This window comes from Nesoenas mayeri (genome assembly GCF_963082525.1).
Source record: "Nesoenas mayeri genome assembly, chromosome: 1".
Taxonomy (NCBI): domain Eukaryota; kingdom Metazoa; phylum Chordata; class Aves; order Columbiformes; family Columbidae; genus Nesoenas; species Nesoenas mayeri.
Window position 1 is genome coordinate 126,382,225 of NC_137541.1, and position 16,529 is coordinate 126,398,753.

General features: G+C 40.5%; 1 protein-coding gene across 5 annotated transcripts; it reads left to right on the top strand.

Annotated features, from left to right (window-relative positions):
• Nucleotides 1–10,209, top strand: MRPL39 (mitochondrial ribosomal protein L39). 5 transcript variants are annotated; one of them, XM_080363467.1, is made up of 10 exons: nucleotides 1–51; nucleotides 2,445–2,651; nucleotides 3,005–3,144; nucleotides 3,624–3,723; nucleotides 4,737–4,804; nucleotides 5,389–5,501; nucleotides 6,654–6,719; nucleotides 7,857–8,010; nucleotides 8,882–8,929; nucleotides 10,082–10,209. In XM_080363467.1, the coding sequence occupies exons 1-10, from the start codon at nucleotides 12–14 to the stop codon at nucleotides 10,163–10,165; spliced, it is 1,020 nt and encodes a 339-aa protein (XP_080219593.1). In that variant the 5' UTR covers nucleotides 1–11; the 3' UTR covers nucleotides 10,166–10,209. The 5 variants fall into 5 exon arrangements, 4 of the variants coding, with proteins under 4 accessions (XP_080219593.1, XP_080219592.1, XP_080219594.1 ...); XR_013923587.1 differs by lacking the exon at nucleotides 1–51 and adding an exon at nucleotides 1,945–2,008 and having other exon boundaries at nucleotides 8,854–8,929; XM_080363466.1 differs by lacking the exon at nucleotides 1–51 and adding an exon at nucleotides 1,945–2,008.
• The last annotated feature ends 6,320 nt before the right edge of the window (nucleotides 10,210–16,529 follow it).

Here is a 16,529-nt window from a genome sequence, read left to right on the forward strand (position 1 = left end):
ACAAATCTCAGATGGCTTTTTATCTGCATTGTGCTTCCAGAGTGACACCAAGTAAGTGGAAGGAGTGACTAGGTATTCTACCACCATTTTCCTGAAGACTAAGCTGAATAAAAATTTGCAAATGCATGTACAAAAGAAGATTTAGAGATTAGAAAGTAGCAATTTAAAACAAAGAGAAAGACATATAATAAAGTGTGCAGTAGCAAATAGGATTTTACTCCTGTCATTCAAGACTTCAGCAGAATCACAGAATATGGTTTGTTTCTCTGTCATTCTCTGAACATTTTGAATTTATCTCCTCATAGTGTAAAAATGTTATTTTCATACCCTACATTGTGAACTTTGTTTTGTTTGCCTTTTTTTTACACTATTTAAAACAAAACAATTATGTGATGTGATCATTGATCACAAATGATTCCTCACGCCATAGAATAAAAAGTTAATAGAAGAAATGGTGTAGTTGAGCTATAATGATGTAAATAATTATAGCACCTTTGTGTTTTCTCAGGACCTTTCACCTCAAAGTTATAAACCATTTTACACATGCAAGTATGTAGCCCTGCAATATGCCTGCTGTGCTAAAAACTAAGTGGAGTTTAACTCATTTTAAAAAATGAGGAAGCAGGATGATTGATTTGATGAAAATCTTAATCTATCAAATAACATAATGAGGGGCATGAACAGCTACCGTACTCACACACCTGGTTTTCTGGATGAGAGCCGGGGTGAGCAGGGAAGCTGGTGCCAGGTACCAAACCAAGAGGAGCCAGCTGTCCCGCTGCTCCGAAGACATGCTTCTACAGTGGAAAATTCTCTGTCTGTTACCAGCACTTTCCAGTATTAACACATATTTTTTTTTTTAAATGCCAAGTTTAATTACATCCTTTAGCTCTTAATGACACGAATTCAGTGTCACTCGTTGATACTGGAAGTCTTGATGGTTGTTTTTTTATCTTCGCCATTTGGGGATGGGGCTGAAGACCACCATCAGTTAAACTGTAAAGCAATGAAACAAATCCTGAGTTATTTCACAAATTTTAACACATTTTAACACAAGTCATGGTTTTCCTACCTGCTCAGTAACTGGTTTGTGCTTGGCTTCCAGCTTTTGGGTGGGAAGGGTGGCAGGGAGGTCAGTGGTGGCCAAGGGGAGCTGGCGGTGAGAACATGCGGTTTGGAGGGGCTACCTGCAGCCCTGCCCCTGCGAGAATGCTGGCACCAAACACCCTTTTGAATATTTTGATTATTAGTGTTAATGCTGTAACCCCAGCGCTACACATTCATGATCCTTTCTACGAGATGGCTCAATATACAGCTTAAGGACACATGAAAGCTGCTGGTTGTAGCATGGAGAGTTGTTGTTGGTCTCTTCTCCCAAGCAGCAAGTGACAGGACGAGAGGAAATGGCCTCAAGTTGTGCCAGGGGAGGTTTAGATTGGGTATCAGGAAACAGTTCTTCATGGAAGAGGTTGTGAAGCACTGGAACAGGCTGCCCAGGGAAGTGGTGGAGTCACCATCCCTGACGGGGTTTAAAAGGCATAGAGATGAGGCTCTTAGGGACATGGTTTAGTGCTAGTTAGGTTATGGTTGGACTCGATGATTCTGAGGGTCGCTTCCAAACAAACCGATGCTATGATGTTACCAGGCAGGGTAAGGACGCCTGTTGAGGATACAGAAAACGGCTGCGTGTTGTATCCACGGCCTAGCGGGGCTCCTAAGTACGTAATGGGGCTTCCAAAGAGAGTAAAGCCGTGTCGGGAGCGGGCAGCTCCCCGCTGCACTCCGCGCAGCCGCCGCTCGCCCCACACACCCCGCGCCGGCCCCGCATCGAGCCCCGGCCCCGCGGCGCCGTCTGGCGGCGGCGGGCGGAGGAGCCGGCGGAACGGCGCTACCGCCGCCGGTGTTTCCGGCGGAGCCGGGGGAGGTTGCACCGGGGCGGCGGGACTCGGCTTGAGGATGGCGGCGCGCTGGTTCGCCCGCGGCCTGCGGAGCGGGCGGGAGGGGCGGCGTGAGTGGCGGCGCGGCGGGCCGGGCCGGGCCGGGCCGGGCCGGGGGCGGACGCAGCGCGGCGCCGGGTGTGCGCGGCACCGGGCGGGCTGCGGGCTCGTCCTGCGCCGGGGCTTGGAGGGGCCCGCCCTGGCCGTGCGGGCGTCCCGGCGCGCAGGGCGGGCAGGTTCGCAGGGCCCGGGGGCCTGTGTGAGGGGAGCGCCTTTGCAGCCGGGGAACGGCACTGAGCTTCCCGTGCTTAAAAAAGTGTTTTCTGTAGCGACTCCACGTTGGCATAGCGATGGGCGGGCAGTGGGGCTGCTGAAGCGCTCACCTCACGCGTATTGAGACATATATTAGCAGCGTAGTGGCACGCCTTCCTGCCTTCAGGGCCCGAAGTCTTACAAAGAGGCTTTGAAAACTCCTTCTTGCTTATTTTAGGTCATTCCTTTTACCAGGGTTCATCTCCACGCAGACTGTCTCTCGGCTGACATCAGAAGAAGTTATTCAGATGCGTAATGAGCTCTTTACGAAAGAGAAAGAGCGGCAGTTGTCTCTGTATCCACGAATTGAGAAAATTGAAGTAAAATACACTGGGAAATCTCACCCTGGCACTGTGTTTGTGATGAACAAAGCTTTGTCTACTCCTTACAATTGTGCCATGCGTAAGTGAACGGTCTCTTAAACTAATGTTGTGCCACTAGTGATGAAGATTGTGCTGACAATTGAAGTATTTGTCATCCAAATTTCACACGTTATTGTTACTGACATTTCAATAACCAAGGTAACAGATTTGCATTCAGAATATTGGTAGTTGGTATGTTTAAAATTCGTTTGTACTAAAATACACCAGCGGAAACTGAGTTCAGTTTTGAAGGCTCTATTAACAGCTCATCCAAGTCATTTACAAAAGTGAAACTTGCCATTTGTTGTTACAAATGTAGGGGTCTAAACTGCTGACTGTGAGGAGTATGGTTAATAATTGGGTAGTATAATACTTTTCTTCCACTTTCTTTAGACTTAAGTGAGTGGCACTGCAAGAAATCTGTTCTAGCTCTTGTGGATGGTGAAGTCTGGGATATGTACAGACCCTTGACCAAATCATGTGAAATTCAGTTCCTTACTTTCAAAGATGAAGATCCAGAGGAAGTAAACAAGGTAAGTCTGAATCTTATCCTGTTTTAGGTGACCCTGATTATGACCACTCGCTTTTGTATGCTGCTTTCAGTTTCATGTCCATCTGCTTTCGTGAACTTTGTTGCAATGAAAGCTCAAATATTTTCTAATAGTCAGTTGGCACATCGCAGTTATCATTAGCTGGACCAGTGTGTGGGCTAGGTGATGTATACGCATCCCTTTCAGCCTGTGTTGTTGTATTCTATGATTTCAGATTTAGATACCTCCAGGGAAACATCTGGATTCCATTTTAAGTGCACTTTTAATGTTCTTGATTGATGTTTTAATGATCTCCAAATAGAAGTTTAAGTACTAAAGAAAGTAATACTTGGATTGAGAGCTAGGTTTGTGCCTAATTCAGTTAAATGCTGGTATTCTTTTGGAATAAATAGTTGATGTTCTTCTAGTGTGGGTTGTTAGCTTCTACGTAATAAATCTGTGTTTTGAAATTCTCTTTACAGGCCTATTGGCGTTCCTGTGCCATGATCATGGCATGTGTTTTAAAGCGAGCATTCAAGGATGAGTACTCAGTTAATCTCATTAAAGCTCCAGAAGTGCCAGGTGATATAAGTGTTTTCTATTGACTGCCTTGTATTTTGCTGCTTCTTAAGTGGGTATCTAATAGTGTTACAAAAAAAAAGTCAAAGACTTCTTCTCCAGTGATTGAAGGCACTTACTGATATGCGTATTACCTGCTGTTGTTGTAGCCTTCAAGTTATAGCAATCACGCTGAAAACAATTTCGTTACCAAAGTACAGAAAATTGGTCTGTGTGGCAACTGGAGTTCGGACCACTTAGCTTTTCATAGGTTAAGTTAGTAATGTAAGGACATAACCTTTTTATTGTGAAATTACACGAGTAAGGTATTTAGAAGATGGGATGTGTTTCTGTGAAATTTGCAACATAACCTTATGAGCACTTGAGTTACTAATAATTATTTGTACATCATGTTGGAAGACTATTGAAGTACAAACAGGGTTAGTAACAACTTCTGCTCATCTCAGTCTCTTTAGTTTGGAGGAGACTGAGGTGTGACCTTATTAATATTTACAAATACATAAAGGGTGAGTGTGACGAGAATGGAGCCAGGCTCTTCTCGATGACAATCAATGATAGAACAAGGGGTAATGGGTTCAAACTGGAACACAAGAGGTTCCACTTAAATTTGAGAAGAAACTTTTTCTCAATAAGGGTAACAGAGCGCTGGAACAGGCTGGCCAGGGGGGTTTTGGAGTCTCCTGCTCTGGAGACATTCAAAACCCACCTGGACACCTTCCTGTGTAGCCTCATCTAGGTGTTCCTGCTCCAGCAGGGGGATTGGACTAGATGAACTTTTGAGGTCCCTTCCAATCACTAACATTCTGTGATTCTGTGATCTGTGACGTGATACAGGTTTAATCTGCCATTTGACTGTGTAATCATAGCAGAAAATTTATATTTTATGATGGCTTCCTTGATATAATTTGGGTTTTCTTCTCATTAATTTTTATATATTTATAAGTGTGTGTTATGGCAATGAAATAGGTACTTTGTTACAAACATAAATATTTTTCTCTTTGGAAATGAATTTGCAGTGATCTCTGGAGCTTTCTGTTATGATGTAATTTTGGACAATAGACTGAATGACTGGAAGCCAACAAATGTAAGCACAATAATGTATTCCTGTAAAGTTATATGACTTTGATCCTTGTTCAATGGTCCTTTTTTAATAGGGGAGAGTAATGAGGTTTTTTTCTTTCCATGGGGTATATCTACACTAGTATTTTATTTTAGTTCTGGAGTATTTTTTGGAAACTAATCTTCTCATTTACCACATACTGGCTTTTGTGGCAGAAGTGTCTCAGAGCACATGAACTGGGCTCCTTTCAGATGAAATTAAACTTAGAACTGTATTCCAAATACTTACAGGTTTTAGGTGTATGGGGCTAGAGTAGCTCTAGTCTGAAATACAGTTTCCAAAATAGTTGTCATGGCTGTTGGAACCTTAGTACCATCTTTGGTACTATTTCAGGTTAGTGAACCTGTCTTTCTAACAGTGATGATCTGTAACAGTCTGTTGTAGAGGTGCATAGTAAGAGTTACAATCCTACAGCAATATTCTTATATTTCGGATTTATAGTAGATGATCCATATTTTTTGACTAATATTTAATGTTTCCTATGCTTTGTCTGTTCAGAACAGCTGTGAAACAGTGGTGACAGTTTTATATGTATCAATTCTTTTTAGGACAACTTCCGTTCTCTTACAAGGGACGCCAGAAAGCTAATTAATAAAGACCTGCCATTTGAAACACTGCATGTTAAAGCAAAAGTAGCATGTGAAATGTTTCAGCATAACAGGTAAGTGTCTGAATTTGCCTTTCTTTTAGAAAGACAGTTAGAAATTAATTTGAATCTCTGCTTGTTTTTGTAAATCTAAAATAAAATGTGACAGGTGAAGTAAGAAGGTATTTCTCCCACCACTCTGAGTGAACATGCCTCCATTCTCTTTGTCACTCTACCTTATTTCATTTTTAGTGTTCTCTCCAGAGGCCAATACTAGGCATCTTTACTGGATGTAGCTTTGTGACAAATGGAAAGACCATAGACTTCTTAGTTTAATAGTGACCTTCAAGATTTCACTACTCTTAAGTGGAAGCTCTGGTGGTTAGAGTTGGTGTGCTAGTTACCCAGCCTTTGCCGAAAGACTTTCATATTCAAAGAAATGTAGATTTTTCATATCTTGGTATCTTCAAATGAAGATTTGAAGAAATGCAGTTTTTGAGCTCTGCAGGGGGAAAATGGGAAAATACTCTGGCTTGTGCTATAAAAGAAGGCTTGTTAAAACACTCCAATGTTCTCGACTGGAAAAACACTTAAGCAGTTTGTTGGGGTAGAAATTCTCTGGTCCACAGCTTGCTAGTGGTTGGAGCGAGGTGGGAAGAAATGATAATTTATCATTTTGTGAACCAAAATAAATAATGCTTGAAGCTAAAGTTGCAAATGTAACTAGTGTTTTTGGCTTATGAATGAAGATGATATTGATGTGACATACAGACTAGCATCTCCTTGCTGCGTTGGCTGGCAAGCATTGACAGCAGGTGGAAGCTAACTTTTGATAATAGCTTTAGGCATTTTGTGTGTGTAGTAGAAAGAGCAAAGAGCACTGTTGTCTTGCAGATGACCAGCTGTTGAGGAAGCACTTTGAATAAAATCAGTTTAGGAGATCTGATAGTGTCTTCTAGTCTTACGCATGACCTGAAAGTAAAGTGTTTATTTTATCTTTCTGAATAAAACTGCTGAGAGAGCATGCCTCTCCTATTACATAGATATGCTTTATGGAACATACCAGTACATGTTGTCATATAAAATTAAGAATTTAAACCTGTTTCAAAACTCAAATGAATACGAGCATAACTTTTAAGAATGTTCCTTAAATCGATTGCTTAAGTGTTACAAGAACTAGATGTTAAAGGTTAGGATTTTTCTAATCTACTCTTTTGTCATGTTCAGGTACAAAATGGATATGATAGAACAGAAAGCTTCTCAGAATGCAGAAGGAATTGTAACATTACATAGGTGAGCAAAACTGAAGTTTCGTTCTGTAGTGGTTCATTGAAAGGTTTGATTATATTGCAAGTACTCTCTACAAGTGAAAAGAGTAAGTTACTTGTGGTGGTTTTTAATTTAGAAATCACTTGTATTCATTTCTGTCTGAAGTTGTTGTTTGGGTTTTCTTTCTTTGTTCATACAACCATTGTTTTGTGATACTTAACACTTGGTGGATCCCACTACATTTCTGTTTCTTGTTATGTTAAAGGTGGTAAGGACCAGAGAAGTCTTACTACTTTAAATGCTTTTACATAAAATCTAAGTAAATCTCTAGAGCTTGATAGGTTAAATAAAATACAAAGCAAATACTTGTTTGAAAACAAGAGTTAGCATTATATAGTGGATTTTTCTTCCAAAGTTGTCAAGATCTTCCTAACGGACAAGCTACTGCCTTGCAGGTCTGGAGATGAGAATGGATCTGGCTCCTGAGCTACAGTGTAAGATTCAAGGTTTTTATGCTGGAGGCAGGAAGCTTGTATTGTGTCACAGGCAAATAAAAGAATTTGTGACTAGCTTACGCTAGTGCAGGATATTCAGTTTTCTGGATATCTAAATTGTCTGGTTTTCCTCCTTCTTCGCACTCTCTACTTTGCTCAATAAGAAGGAAAATGGCCTCATCTATTGATTTCTGGGAGAGGTTTGTTCTGAATGTTCTTTTGCTGTATATCTTTTTGTCTTTCACTTTTCGTAATTGATTTGCAGTTTTCGAAGACCTGAAAGGGAAATAACCTGTGCAAGTTGTAAATATAAATGCTGTACTGTGGAAAATATGTGATCTTGGAGACAAACCTTTTTTTCTGGTAAATGACAGAGTTATCCTAGTTTTAAAGCCAATATGGCCTCAAAGATTTGTTAAACCTGGGATCCTTTTTCTAGACTTGAGGTTTAAATTTCATAAATTCATTTCAGGAAATTGTGTCACCTCTACTTTTGCTTTAGGAAACCTAGAAATGCTGAACTGGGGATTTGTTTTGGTTTGGGATTTGTGTGAATTTTCCTTAATCTGTTCTGTAGATAGGAATTTGCTAATCAAAAATCAAAACAGATAGGCTTGTACTTCTCTCTGAATATATTTGACGTAGGGCTTTTTCTCTATCCCATCAGGTTTGGTGACTTTGTAGATGTTAGTGAAGGCCCTCATATTCCAAGGACAAGTTTCTGTTTCCAGTATGAGATAACGGCAGCCCATAATCTTCAGACTAACCAATCTGAATTGATACGGAGGTTCCAGGGTGTGTCCCTGCCAATCCATTTGAAGGTAACTAATGTATTTCTTACAGATTTTCCCTTAAGTCAGGGCATTTGGCTTACTTTCTGGTCTTTATTATATGCTGTGCTGGTAACTGTAATTTGGAGATGAGAATAGTAGCAGAAAGGGGAGGCTCATGATGATGGCTACGTTGGATATTCGGAGTTTGTTTTCCTGGAACTATTGTGGATGTCAAATCATAACTAGAAAGGTTTGCATCAGAGAGCCCTTGATGTTATTTTTCATCACTGAAAGTGTTGTTACAGTTATGCATGGATATTTCATTTACCTTGCCTTAGTTAGTTGTGGGTACTAATCTTCTGGAATTGAGACTGCTGACAGTGTTTATTCAGATTCAGGAAAAAGCAGACCTTATGACAAAAGATACTGTTTCCAAGTCTGTCATGACACCAAAGTAAAACTTAACAACAGTAACAAAATAAGTCCTAGCACTAATCAGTCTTAAAGAAAGGCTTAGCAGAACTATAGGTGGAGGCAGGAATCTTCCCATTTCTGTTGACTTATATGATTTTGATCTGTGGTGTTGCACATGTGGTTTTGTCTCAGCTGGGCAAGTTTTCAAGGGACAAGTGGGCACAGTGTTCCTCACCTCTGTGTACCCTTTCTCATAATGAGATTTTAATTCCCGCTTTTGCCCGTTACCTCCTCGGTAATTCCACACAATTAATTAACGCGATCAGCAGATATTTATTCAAGTCCTCCAAAGGAATGCTGGCAAATTGGACACTGAAATCATAAGCTGTAGCATCTGAATTAGGGATTGTTGTAGTTTTGTGCCATCATTTCTATACATTTGTCAGAATCTATTCTACAATATTTTTATGCCTGCAGTAACATTATTTAATGACATTCAATATAGGCTCATCATGTCGTGTGGCACAAACTGCTGGAAAGATCGAAGAAACTGGTGAGTCTCATTAGTAGTGAAGTACAGATTACCAAATATAAAAATATGCTGTGACAGAGTAGGATTTGAATGATTACAGATTGGTAATATATTCAAGAACAAATCTTGAGGAATGGAAGTGTTCACAGGTGAAGAAAAGTTGGATGCAGAGGAAATGTCACTGCAGTGTAATAGAGGATGTGCTAGTATTGTTTCTGAAGTCTGGTTATTAAAATGGATTGTACTGTTTAAAAAAATACACTATTCAATTGATAATTTTTACTATTAAAAACCCCGGAACAAATTATATCAGACTTTCTACCTATGGCTTTGTAGCTGTCTGCTTCTGAGAATCCCACATGCTTTTTATAGTAATTTCTATAAGCTGTTGTTAATTACCACCCTAAGCTATATTGGTATTTTTCAAATTCATCTCTAGAATTAATGTTGGTATTATATGTATATACAATTAAAAATTATTTTTTCCTGTTTTAATCTTGAACACTAAATGAGAAAACTAATAATTGTAATAATGCGTTTACATCTATATAGATGTTAGGTAATAGTAAGTTTTCTGCTACAGCTTTGAGTGAACACATGTGAACATGTTTCTTACAAATAAATGCAGGGATAAAAACTAATACCACTGGGTGAACCTGTGTGGAAGTTACTGGAGAGGAAAGGACATGCCATTTCAGTAAAGGGCATAAAGGCACTATTTTGAATATTTTTTTGCCTATTTAAAGCCTACACAGAAAATAAGAGTTCCTTGCAAACATTCTTTTGTTAAACATCCCATGTTTCAAAGTTGAAATGTGCTTATCGAAGAGAAGCCTTACAATGACTGAATAAAGGGAAAAGGCAAGTTTCTAAGATAAATACTATATAATTATAAAATATTATAAGCCCCATACAACCAGATTCACTATCAAGGAAATCTTGCTAAGAATTAAACAGCAGATGTTTTGGAGCCTTCCAATTAAGTGTTTTAATTATTTGTGTGGCAAGAGAGAGGGAAAACAAACTACTGTATGTCTAGTAAAACTTGTTAGCCAAGGGTGTGTTCAGAGCCTAACCCATGATATTTTTCTATGAAATTAGTTTGAAGATGCTTGTCATTCAGACAATTAAATAATTTTGAAAAAATATAACAAAATTGGTATGTTTATGCAGGTCTCTGAAGAAAAATTGAGAGCAGCAGCAGAACATCTTGAGGCAAAAGATGGAACTGAAGAAGGAAAAACTGTATCAATTTAAATTAACCTCTAAATGTACATAATAAAATGTGTATTTTTACATTACTCGTTTGTTCTACATATAAAAATGTCTTGGCTAATTCCTTTGAATTCTGTGGACCTAAATCATGGATAGATACAAAGCCAGTGTCAGACCTTTCAGTCCACTTGAATTTCACGTAAAAAAAAAAAGGAGAAAAAGGTATTTTTCAAATTCATTTGCAATAACTCAACTTGCAAGTTACCCTTGTCCTTATCTCGACAACAATTGTATGTGTCCAGATGTTGTCCTCTGTGATTAGTGCAGTTTGGCCTACAGACTGTAGTTGAACTGGCAGCTGGAATGGTCATCCCCTTTATCTTGACATAATTTCAAGACCTCTTGTTTGGTCTTCCATGAAGAAAGTATTTCTTTCTAATTTCTGACCTGATGTGTCTGTTTCTTGCTGGAACTTCCAGATGAAATTCCACATTCAGCATTTACTTACTTATTATTTAGTTCAATTAAGCTAGGTAAGATTTCCTTACCTAAAAGTTGAGACAAATAGTATTTAAAAAAAACACCCAAAACACACACAAAAAAAACAAAAGAGAGAAAAAAAGAAAAAAAAGCCCTTTCAGAAGCCCATAAAGGGTTACAAATTATTATTATTTTATTCATTTTGATTTTCTGTCAGAATTGAAATCAGATACTCTTGTCTTCCCAGTTCAAAAGACTCCATTCAGTAGATAACTGTGATTGTCATTGCTTTACTTACACAGAAATAGCAGAATGTAAAAGCTGAAAAGTTCCTTGAGTTTAATATTTTCTGCTGTACAAGTGCAGTTAAAGATAATTGTACAGAATAGTATCAGGAATGTAGCCTGTTACTTGCATCCTCAGTGTAGTAAGATTTATTATGCATTTTCATTCTTCAATATTTAAATATGATAACTTCAATTAAATTTCAGAAAGGGTCTTTGTTAGATGATGTTGTCTGCCATTTTGTATTTTCATCCCTAGCTCATTAGAGCTGTTCTTGTTATACCAGAAGAGATTTGTATTACTATTTGAAGTGCAAATATTTTCTCTCAATTTTATCCCAGTTAATGTTTTTGTTATTAACTGCATCGCTTGCTTTCTAATCCATTGACACTATAGTTTTGTAAGAGCAAGATAGCAGTTCAGTAAAATACATTTATATATTTAGGTAAGGAAATCTTACCTAGCTTAATTGAACTAAATAATAAGTAAGTAAATGCTGAATGTACCAGAGCACAGAAGAGGAAATGCGAGCGGTATAAGTAGCAGAAATCTGCTTAAGGTATGTGTTAAATATGTTTGCTCCTATGCATTTCTGTTCTTAGTGCATTCTCTAGCTGTTCAAATTTATTGGCATACAATGGAGTCTGGGATCCCTCAATGTGCTAACAGACTCTGTTTTCTGCCAAATGCAACACATCTTTAAAGGGCAGCCCATGCCTTCTCAGACTACTTGAAAAACTGGTTATTGTGTGCTTTTTTTTTTTCTTGACTAATATTGCAGAGGACTTTTTATAATGGTATCAGATGCTTATTTTTTTTAAATAAGATTTTTTTTATTCAAAGTTTACTTTAAGAGTACACACACTACATATATATTTTCTTAATAGTTTAAATGATCTTTGAACGGAACTTCAAATATTTATGTTTCTCTTAAGTGAAACCTTCTGGAATATGCTTTTGCTTTGGACCTGTTGCTCTGATGCTACTGAAAAAGCAGGCATTGGTTCCTGTCCTGAGGAACACGGATGGCAGGTACCGCCATCTCTGATTAACCCAAGACCACAGAGAAATGATACCAGTAGGATCTGATGTAGGTGGCCTGTTTTGAATCTTAAGCCAACTTAAGCCAATCGCCAACCCATACAGTCGCTTGATGTCTGCTCTGTATTTTGGGAATCCATTTCAAAATTCCTCCTGAATTCCCCCACTTGCGGAGAAAGGTGAAAATGTTGCTTCCCCTTAGGAAATTTTTTAAAGCATAACTGGAATTTCATATTTCAGAGCTTTTCTTTTTGTGTCCCCCAGGGATGTGGGTAACCCACTTTTATGGTCTGCAATGTTAAGAAATGGTTTGAAAGGCATACATCTGGGCTGAAAAGTCTGGAGAGGGAATTTCCCTTTCCTGACCTTTGCTGAGTAAAACATGTGTGCAGGACTGGCGGGGGAACTCGCAGCAGAGCATGGGGAACCTGCAGAGCTCCTGCCGCTGGGTGGGAGCAGCGGCTCGGGGAGGAGAGGGCCAAGAGAGTCACCCTGTGGGGACACAGGTGAATCCCCATGGAAGGGACAACTGCAAGTGCAGAACTACATTACCGAAACTGCTGTTGAGGGCTGTGAGCTGAAGTTTACACAAGATTAAACTTCCCCCCCTGCCCCCCATCCCTCCCCAGAATTCTATGCATAAGAAGGTGGAAGCTCAAACTTCTGCAGAACGTGGTGCTAGCTCACTTCTCAGCTTACGTGGGCTCCTAAAGGCAGGTTTTCCTTTGGGAGAGATGGACCTGAAGGATGTCTTTGAAAAGCACCAGGATTCTCACAGATGACAGTGGTAAAAAGAGAATCAGGTAACTGGAGGTAGCATCCACTTCTTACCATGCTTATGGTGGTGATAGCACTGTTTGAAGAAGGAGGAGATGTAGATTCAATTTCCTATTCTGCCACAGAGGAACTGGGAGCTACCCTTGCAGGGGAAACATCTTTGGGGGATGGATCATAAGGTACTCTCAGTACTCCCAATCCAATCAGTATGAAGTGATGCCATACTAGAAAACAGTCTTGAATGTTTCTTGGAGGAGCAGGAGAACAAATGGAAATCGTGCTCGATACTCATGGCAGGCACGGAGCAACAGGGAGATCTGGTCCTTGAGCTCCGTATTTTAATTGTTGGCATAGAAAATGGCGAAATTGCCTACCAAGATGAATGTTACCAGCAGCTAGGATAGAGTAATGCTTCCCTTCTCTTCTTGGCTTAAGGATTTCTGAACTTTAGCTGAACTGCAGAGTCATACCAGCCTGGTTGGCTATTTGGGACTGTGCTCTGACATACACCTGGAACTCTATACACCAAACAAAGTGATGGGGTAATATAAAATACCAAATGAGCTTGGGTATGGCAGAGCTCTCACTGGGTATGGATTCAAAGTGTATGTGTAGGGTTGTGATCAATGGTGGAAAGTCTGGTTGGAGGCCTGTAGTCAGTGTGGTTCCTAAAGGGTCACTACTGGGTCCAGTCCTGTTCAACCTGGTCATCAGTGACCTGGATGAAGAGACTGAGTGCACCCTCAGCAAGTTTGCTGATGATACCAAACTGGGAGGAAGGGCTGACACACCAGAAGACTGTGCTGCCATTCAGCAAGACCTGGACAGGCTGGAGGACTGGGCAGAGAAGAACCTGATGAAGTTCAACAAGGGCAAGTGTAGGGTCCTACTCCTGGGGAGGAATAACCCCAGGCACCAGCACAGGTTAGGGGTGGACCTGCTGGAAAGCAGCACTGCAGAAAATGACTTGAGAGTTCTGGTCAGCAACAGGTTGACCATGATTATGTGCCCCTGTGGCCAAGAAGGCCAACAGTATCCTGGGGTACATTAAGAAGAGTGTGACCAGCAGGTTGAGGGAGGTTATCCTATCCCTCTTTCTGCCCTGGTGAGGCCACATCTGGAGCACTGTGTCCAGTTCTGGGCTCCCTAGTTTAAGAAAGACAAGGAATTACAGGAGGGAGTCCAGCAGTGGCTACGAAGATGATGAGGGGCCTAGAGCACCTTCCTTATGAAGAGAGACTGAGACAACCGGGTCTGTTCAGCTGAGAGGGGATCTCATCGATGTTTATAAATATCTCAAGGGTGGGTATCAAGAGGATGGGACCAGACTCCTTTCAGTGGTTCCCAAGGATAGGATGAGGGGCAATGGGCACAGACTGAAGCACAGGAGGTTCCATCTGAATATGAGGAGAAACTTCTTTACTTTGAGGGTGCCAGAGCCCTGGAACAGGCTGCCCAGAGAGGCTGTGGAGTCTCCTTCTCTGGAGACATTCAAAACCCCCCTGGACGCATTTCTGTGCGGTCTGCTCTGAGAGAACCTGATTTGGAAGGTGGGTTGGACTAGGTGATCTCCAGAGGCTCATTCCATCCCCAGCCATTCTGTGATTCTGTCATTCTGTGTGTACTGTCCTGCCTACCATGGGGCAGATTTTTTTTTTTTATTATGAACATGGTGAGACACTGGACCAGGCTTCCCAGGGAAGTTGTGGATACCTCAACCCTGGAAGTGTTCAAGGGTAGATTGGATGGGGCTTTGAGCAACCTGGTCTAGTGAAAAATGTCACTGCCCAAGGCATAGGGGGTGGACTAGATGATCTTCAAAGTTCCTTTCCAACCCAAACCATTCTGTTATTCTATGATGACAGGGGAAAAGGCAGGAACTGAAGCCACCTTCCAGTTTGCACATCTTGGTATTAGTTCCATAGCTTCTCACATTCAAGTTGTTCATTCTTCTGCCTCTTATTTGAAAGAGAGCTGAAACTTTTCCAAATTGCAGAAAATTTGCTCTGAGCTTGGCACTCTTGAACCTTCCCTTTTCTTTTTTGGTTTTAACCAAAAAGGAAACTCCATACCAAGGTCAAAGCTGCTTGGTGTCTTGGTCCTAAGAGGTGGCAGCAGAAAGGTTGAGGTGAGTCAGTTCCAGCCTTGCATACACATTATTTACCAAGTGAGGTATTTTTTCCAAAGAAGTATTCTGAAATCCATGTTATTGTGGGTTTTGGAGGCAGAAAAGGCAATTACAATCTAGTCTGATTTCCTTCATAACAGAAGGAATTGAGTGTCAAGAGAGGGTTATTTTTTTTCTTACCAAGGAAGTGAAACTCTTCCCTGGGAAATTGAACATGTGCAAGTGATGAAAATGCTCAGTCATCGATAGACATCACTCCTTTTGTGACAGCAGCCAGAATGAGCTTCCCTTTCTATTTTAACTTCTGTCAAGAAGCAATTTCTTACTGCTGTTTGGTAACTTACCTAATGCTATACCACTCAGCTTATCGCAATATTTTGTTATAGTTGAAGCCAGTGAACTTGCTAGGGCAGCTACATTTATTTTATTAGTTTTTTAAGGAATCCAGGCACAGGAACTCAATATCATAGAGGCATTCAATGGAAAGAGCTGGCAGTGTATAATTCTTGGAGAACACCAACCATCTGAAAATGGTAATGCTATCATGCTGTGGTCTTTCATAAGATTTAACCCCAGTCATGGACAGCATTAACATTTTTTCAGAGTAATATCTGTTAATATAATATCTACAAGTTAATATGCCTGCTTTTCTGGGGAATCAGCTATGCAGAAAACATACATATAAATGGTCTAATGACCATATTTGTATCTATTTATTTTCTAAGTTTTCGGGTCATTCAATGTATTTTAAAGTAAGGGAACATGCATTTGACATTTATAGCAAGACTATGAATCAGAATAGTGAGTGGCAGGATCCATTTTGTTCCTTAATATCCCTTCTATTGTCATGTGTTTACATAGCATAGAAATGGGAAGTCCAGGCTGGGGAGTGGCAAGTTGGGGTCAAGTAAGGAAGGCACAGCTGGTCATTGTTTCAGTACTGCGTCATTCACAAGCACTGAGGATGGTACTGTACTCCAGGTACACTGCTCTGATGTGGGCTAAAGCCTTGGAAGAAGAGAAAAAAAAAATCACTTACTGGTTGCAGGCTTGAGGTGCTGTGCAGTGAATGAGACTTCTTTGAATACAATGAGGATCCAAGGAAAATACCATGTAACATTTTCCTTTTGTGAGCACAATTGACATAATAAATGTAATCAATTAATGCTCCACTTTCTACGACCCATGGGGGAGTTTAGGTTGTGAAGACAAGCCCAACAGCATCTCCAGATTTCTGTGTTTCACCAAAATCTTAGCTTTAAAATTTTCTATATCAGTCATGCAGTCAGGCACTCAGTAAGTGCTGCAAGCAGGTCAGCGCAGTGCTGGGCTTGCTGCTGATTCTCTGGTAGCTGCACCATGGACATGACAAGCAGCGATGCCCTGTGAGCCTGGGGCTCCCATGCTCCTGGGGACTTGGGTACCACCTGAGCTTCAGTGAGAGAACAGACACTGCCAAACCTTGCCTCAAATGGAAATCAAACTGTGCTTCACTGTTTCACCCTAGTCCTAAGAAATGAGAATTTCTGTCAGCTCTACTCTCTTTTGCCACGATTTCCTCTCTACTCTCAAAGCTATTTTTCTTGCAAAATGGACGGGAATATGCTTTTCTTTAACAAACTGTGCTTCACCACGTGGAGAATCCCCTCTCTGAGCTCTGGCCCTGCCTTTGGAAGTGATGAAGCTGGTTTTTGC

Bases quoted from the DNA above. Each gene is read 5' to 3' on its own strand.
- MRPL39 (XM_080363466.1), top strand. From the start codon at position 1,957: ATGGCGGCGCGCTGGTTCGCCCGCGGCCTGCGGAGCGGGCGGGAGGGG. The intron at 4,805-5,388 runs GTAAGCACAATA...AATTCTTTTTAG, and splicing joins ATGACTGGAAGCCAACAAAT to GACAACTTCCGTTCTCTTAC. The intron at 5,502-6,653 runs GTAAGTGTCTGA...TGTCATGTTCAG, and splicing joins GAAATGTTTCAGCATAACAG to GTACAAAATGGATATGATAG.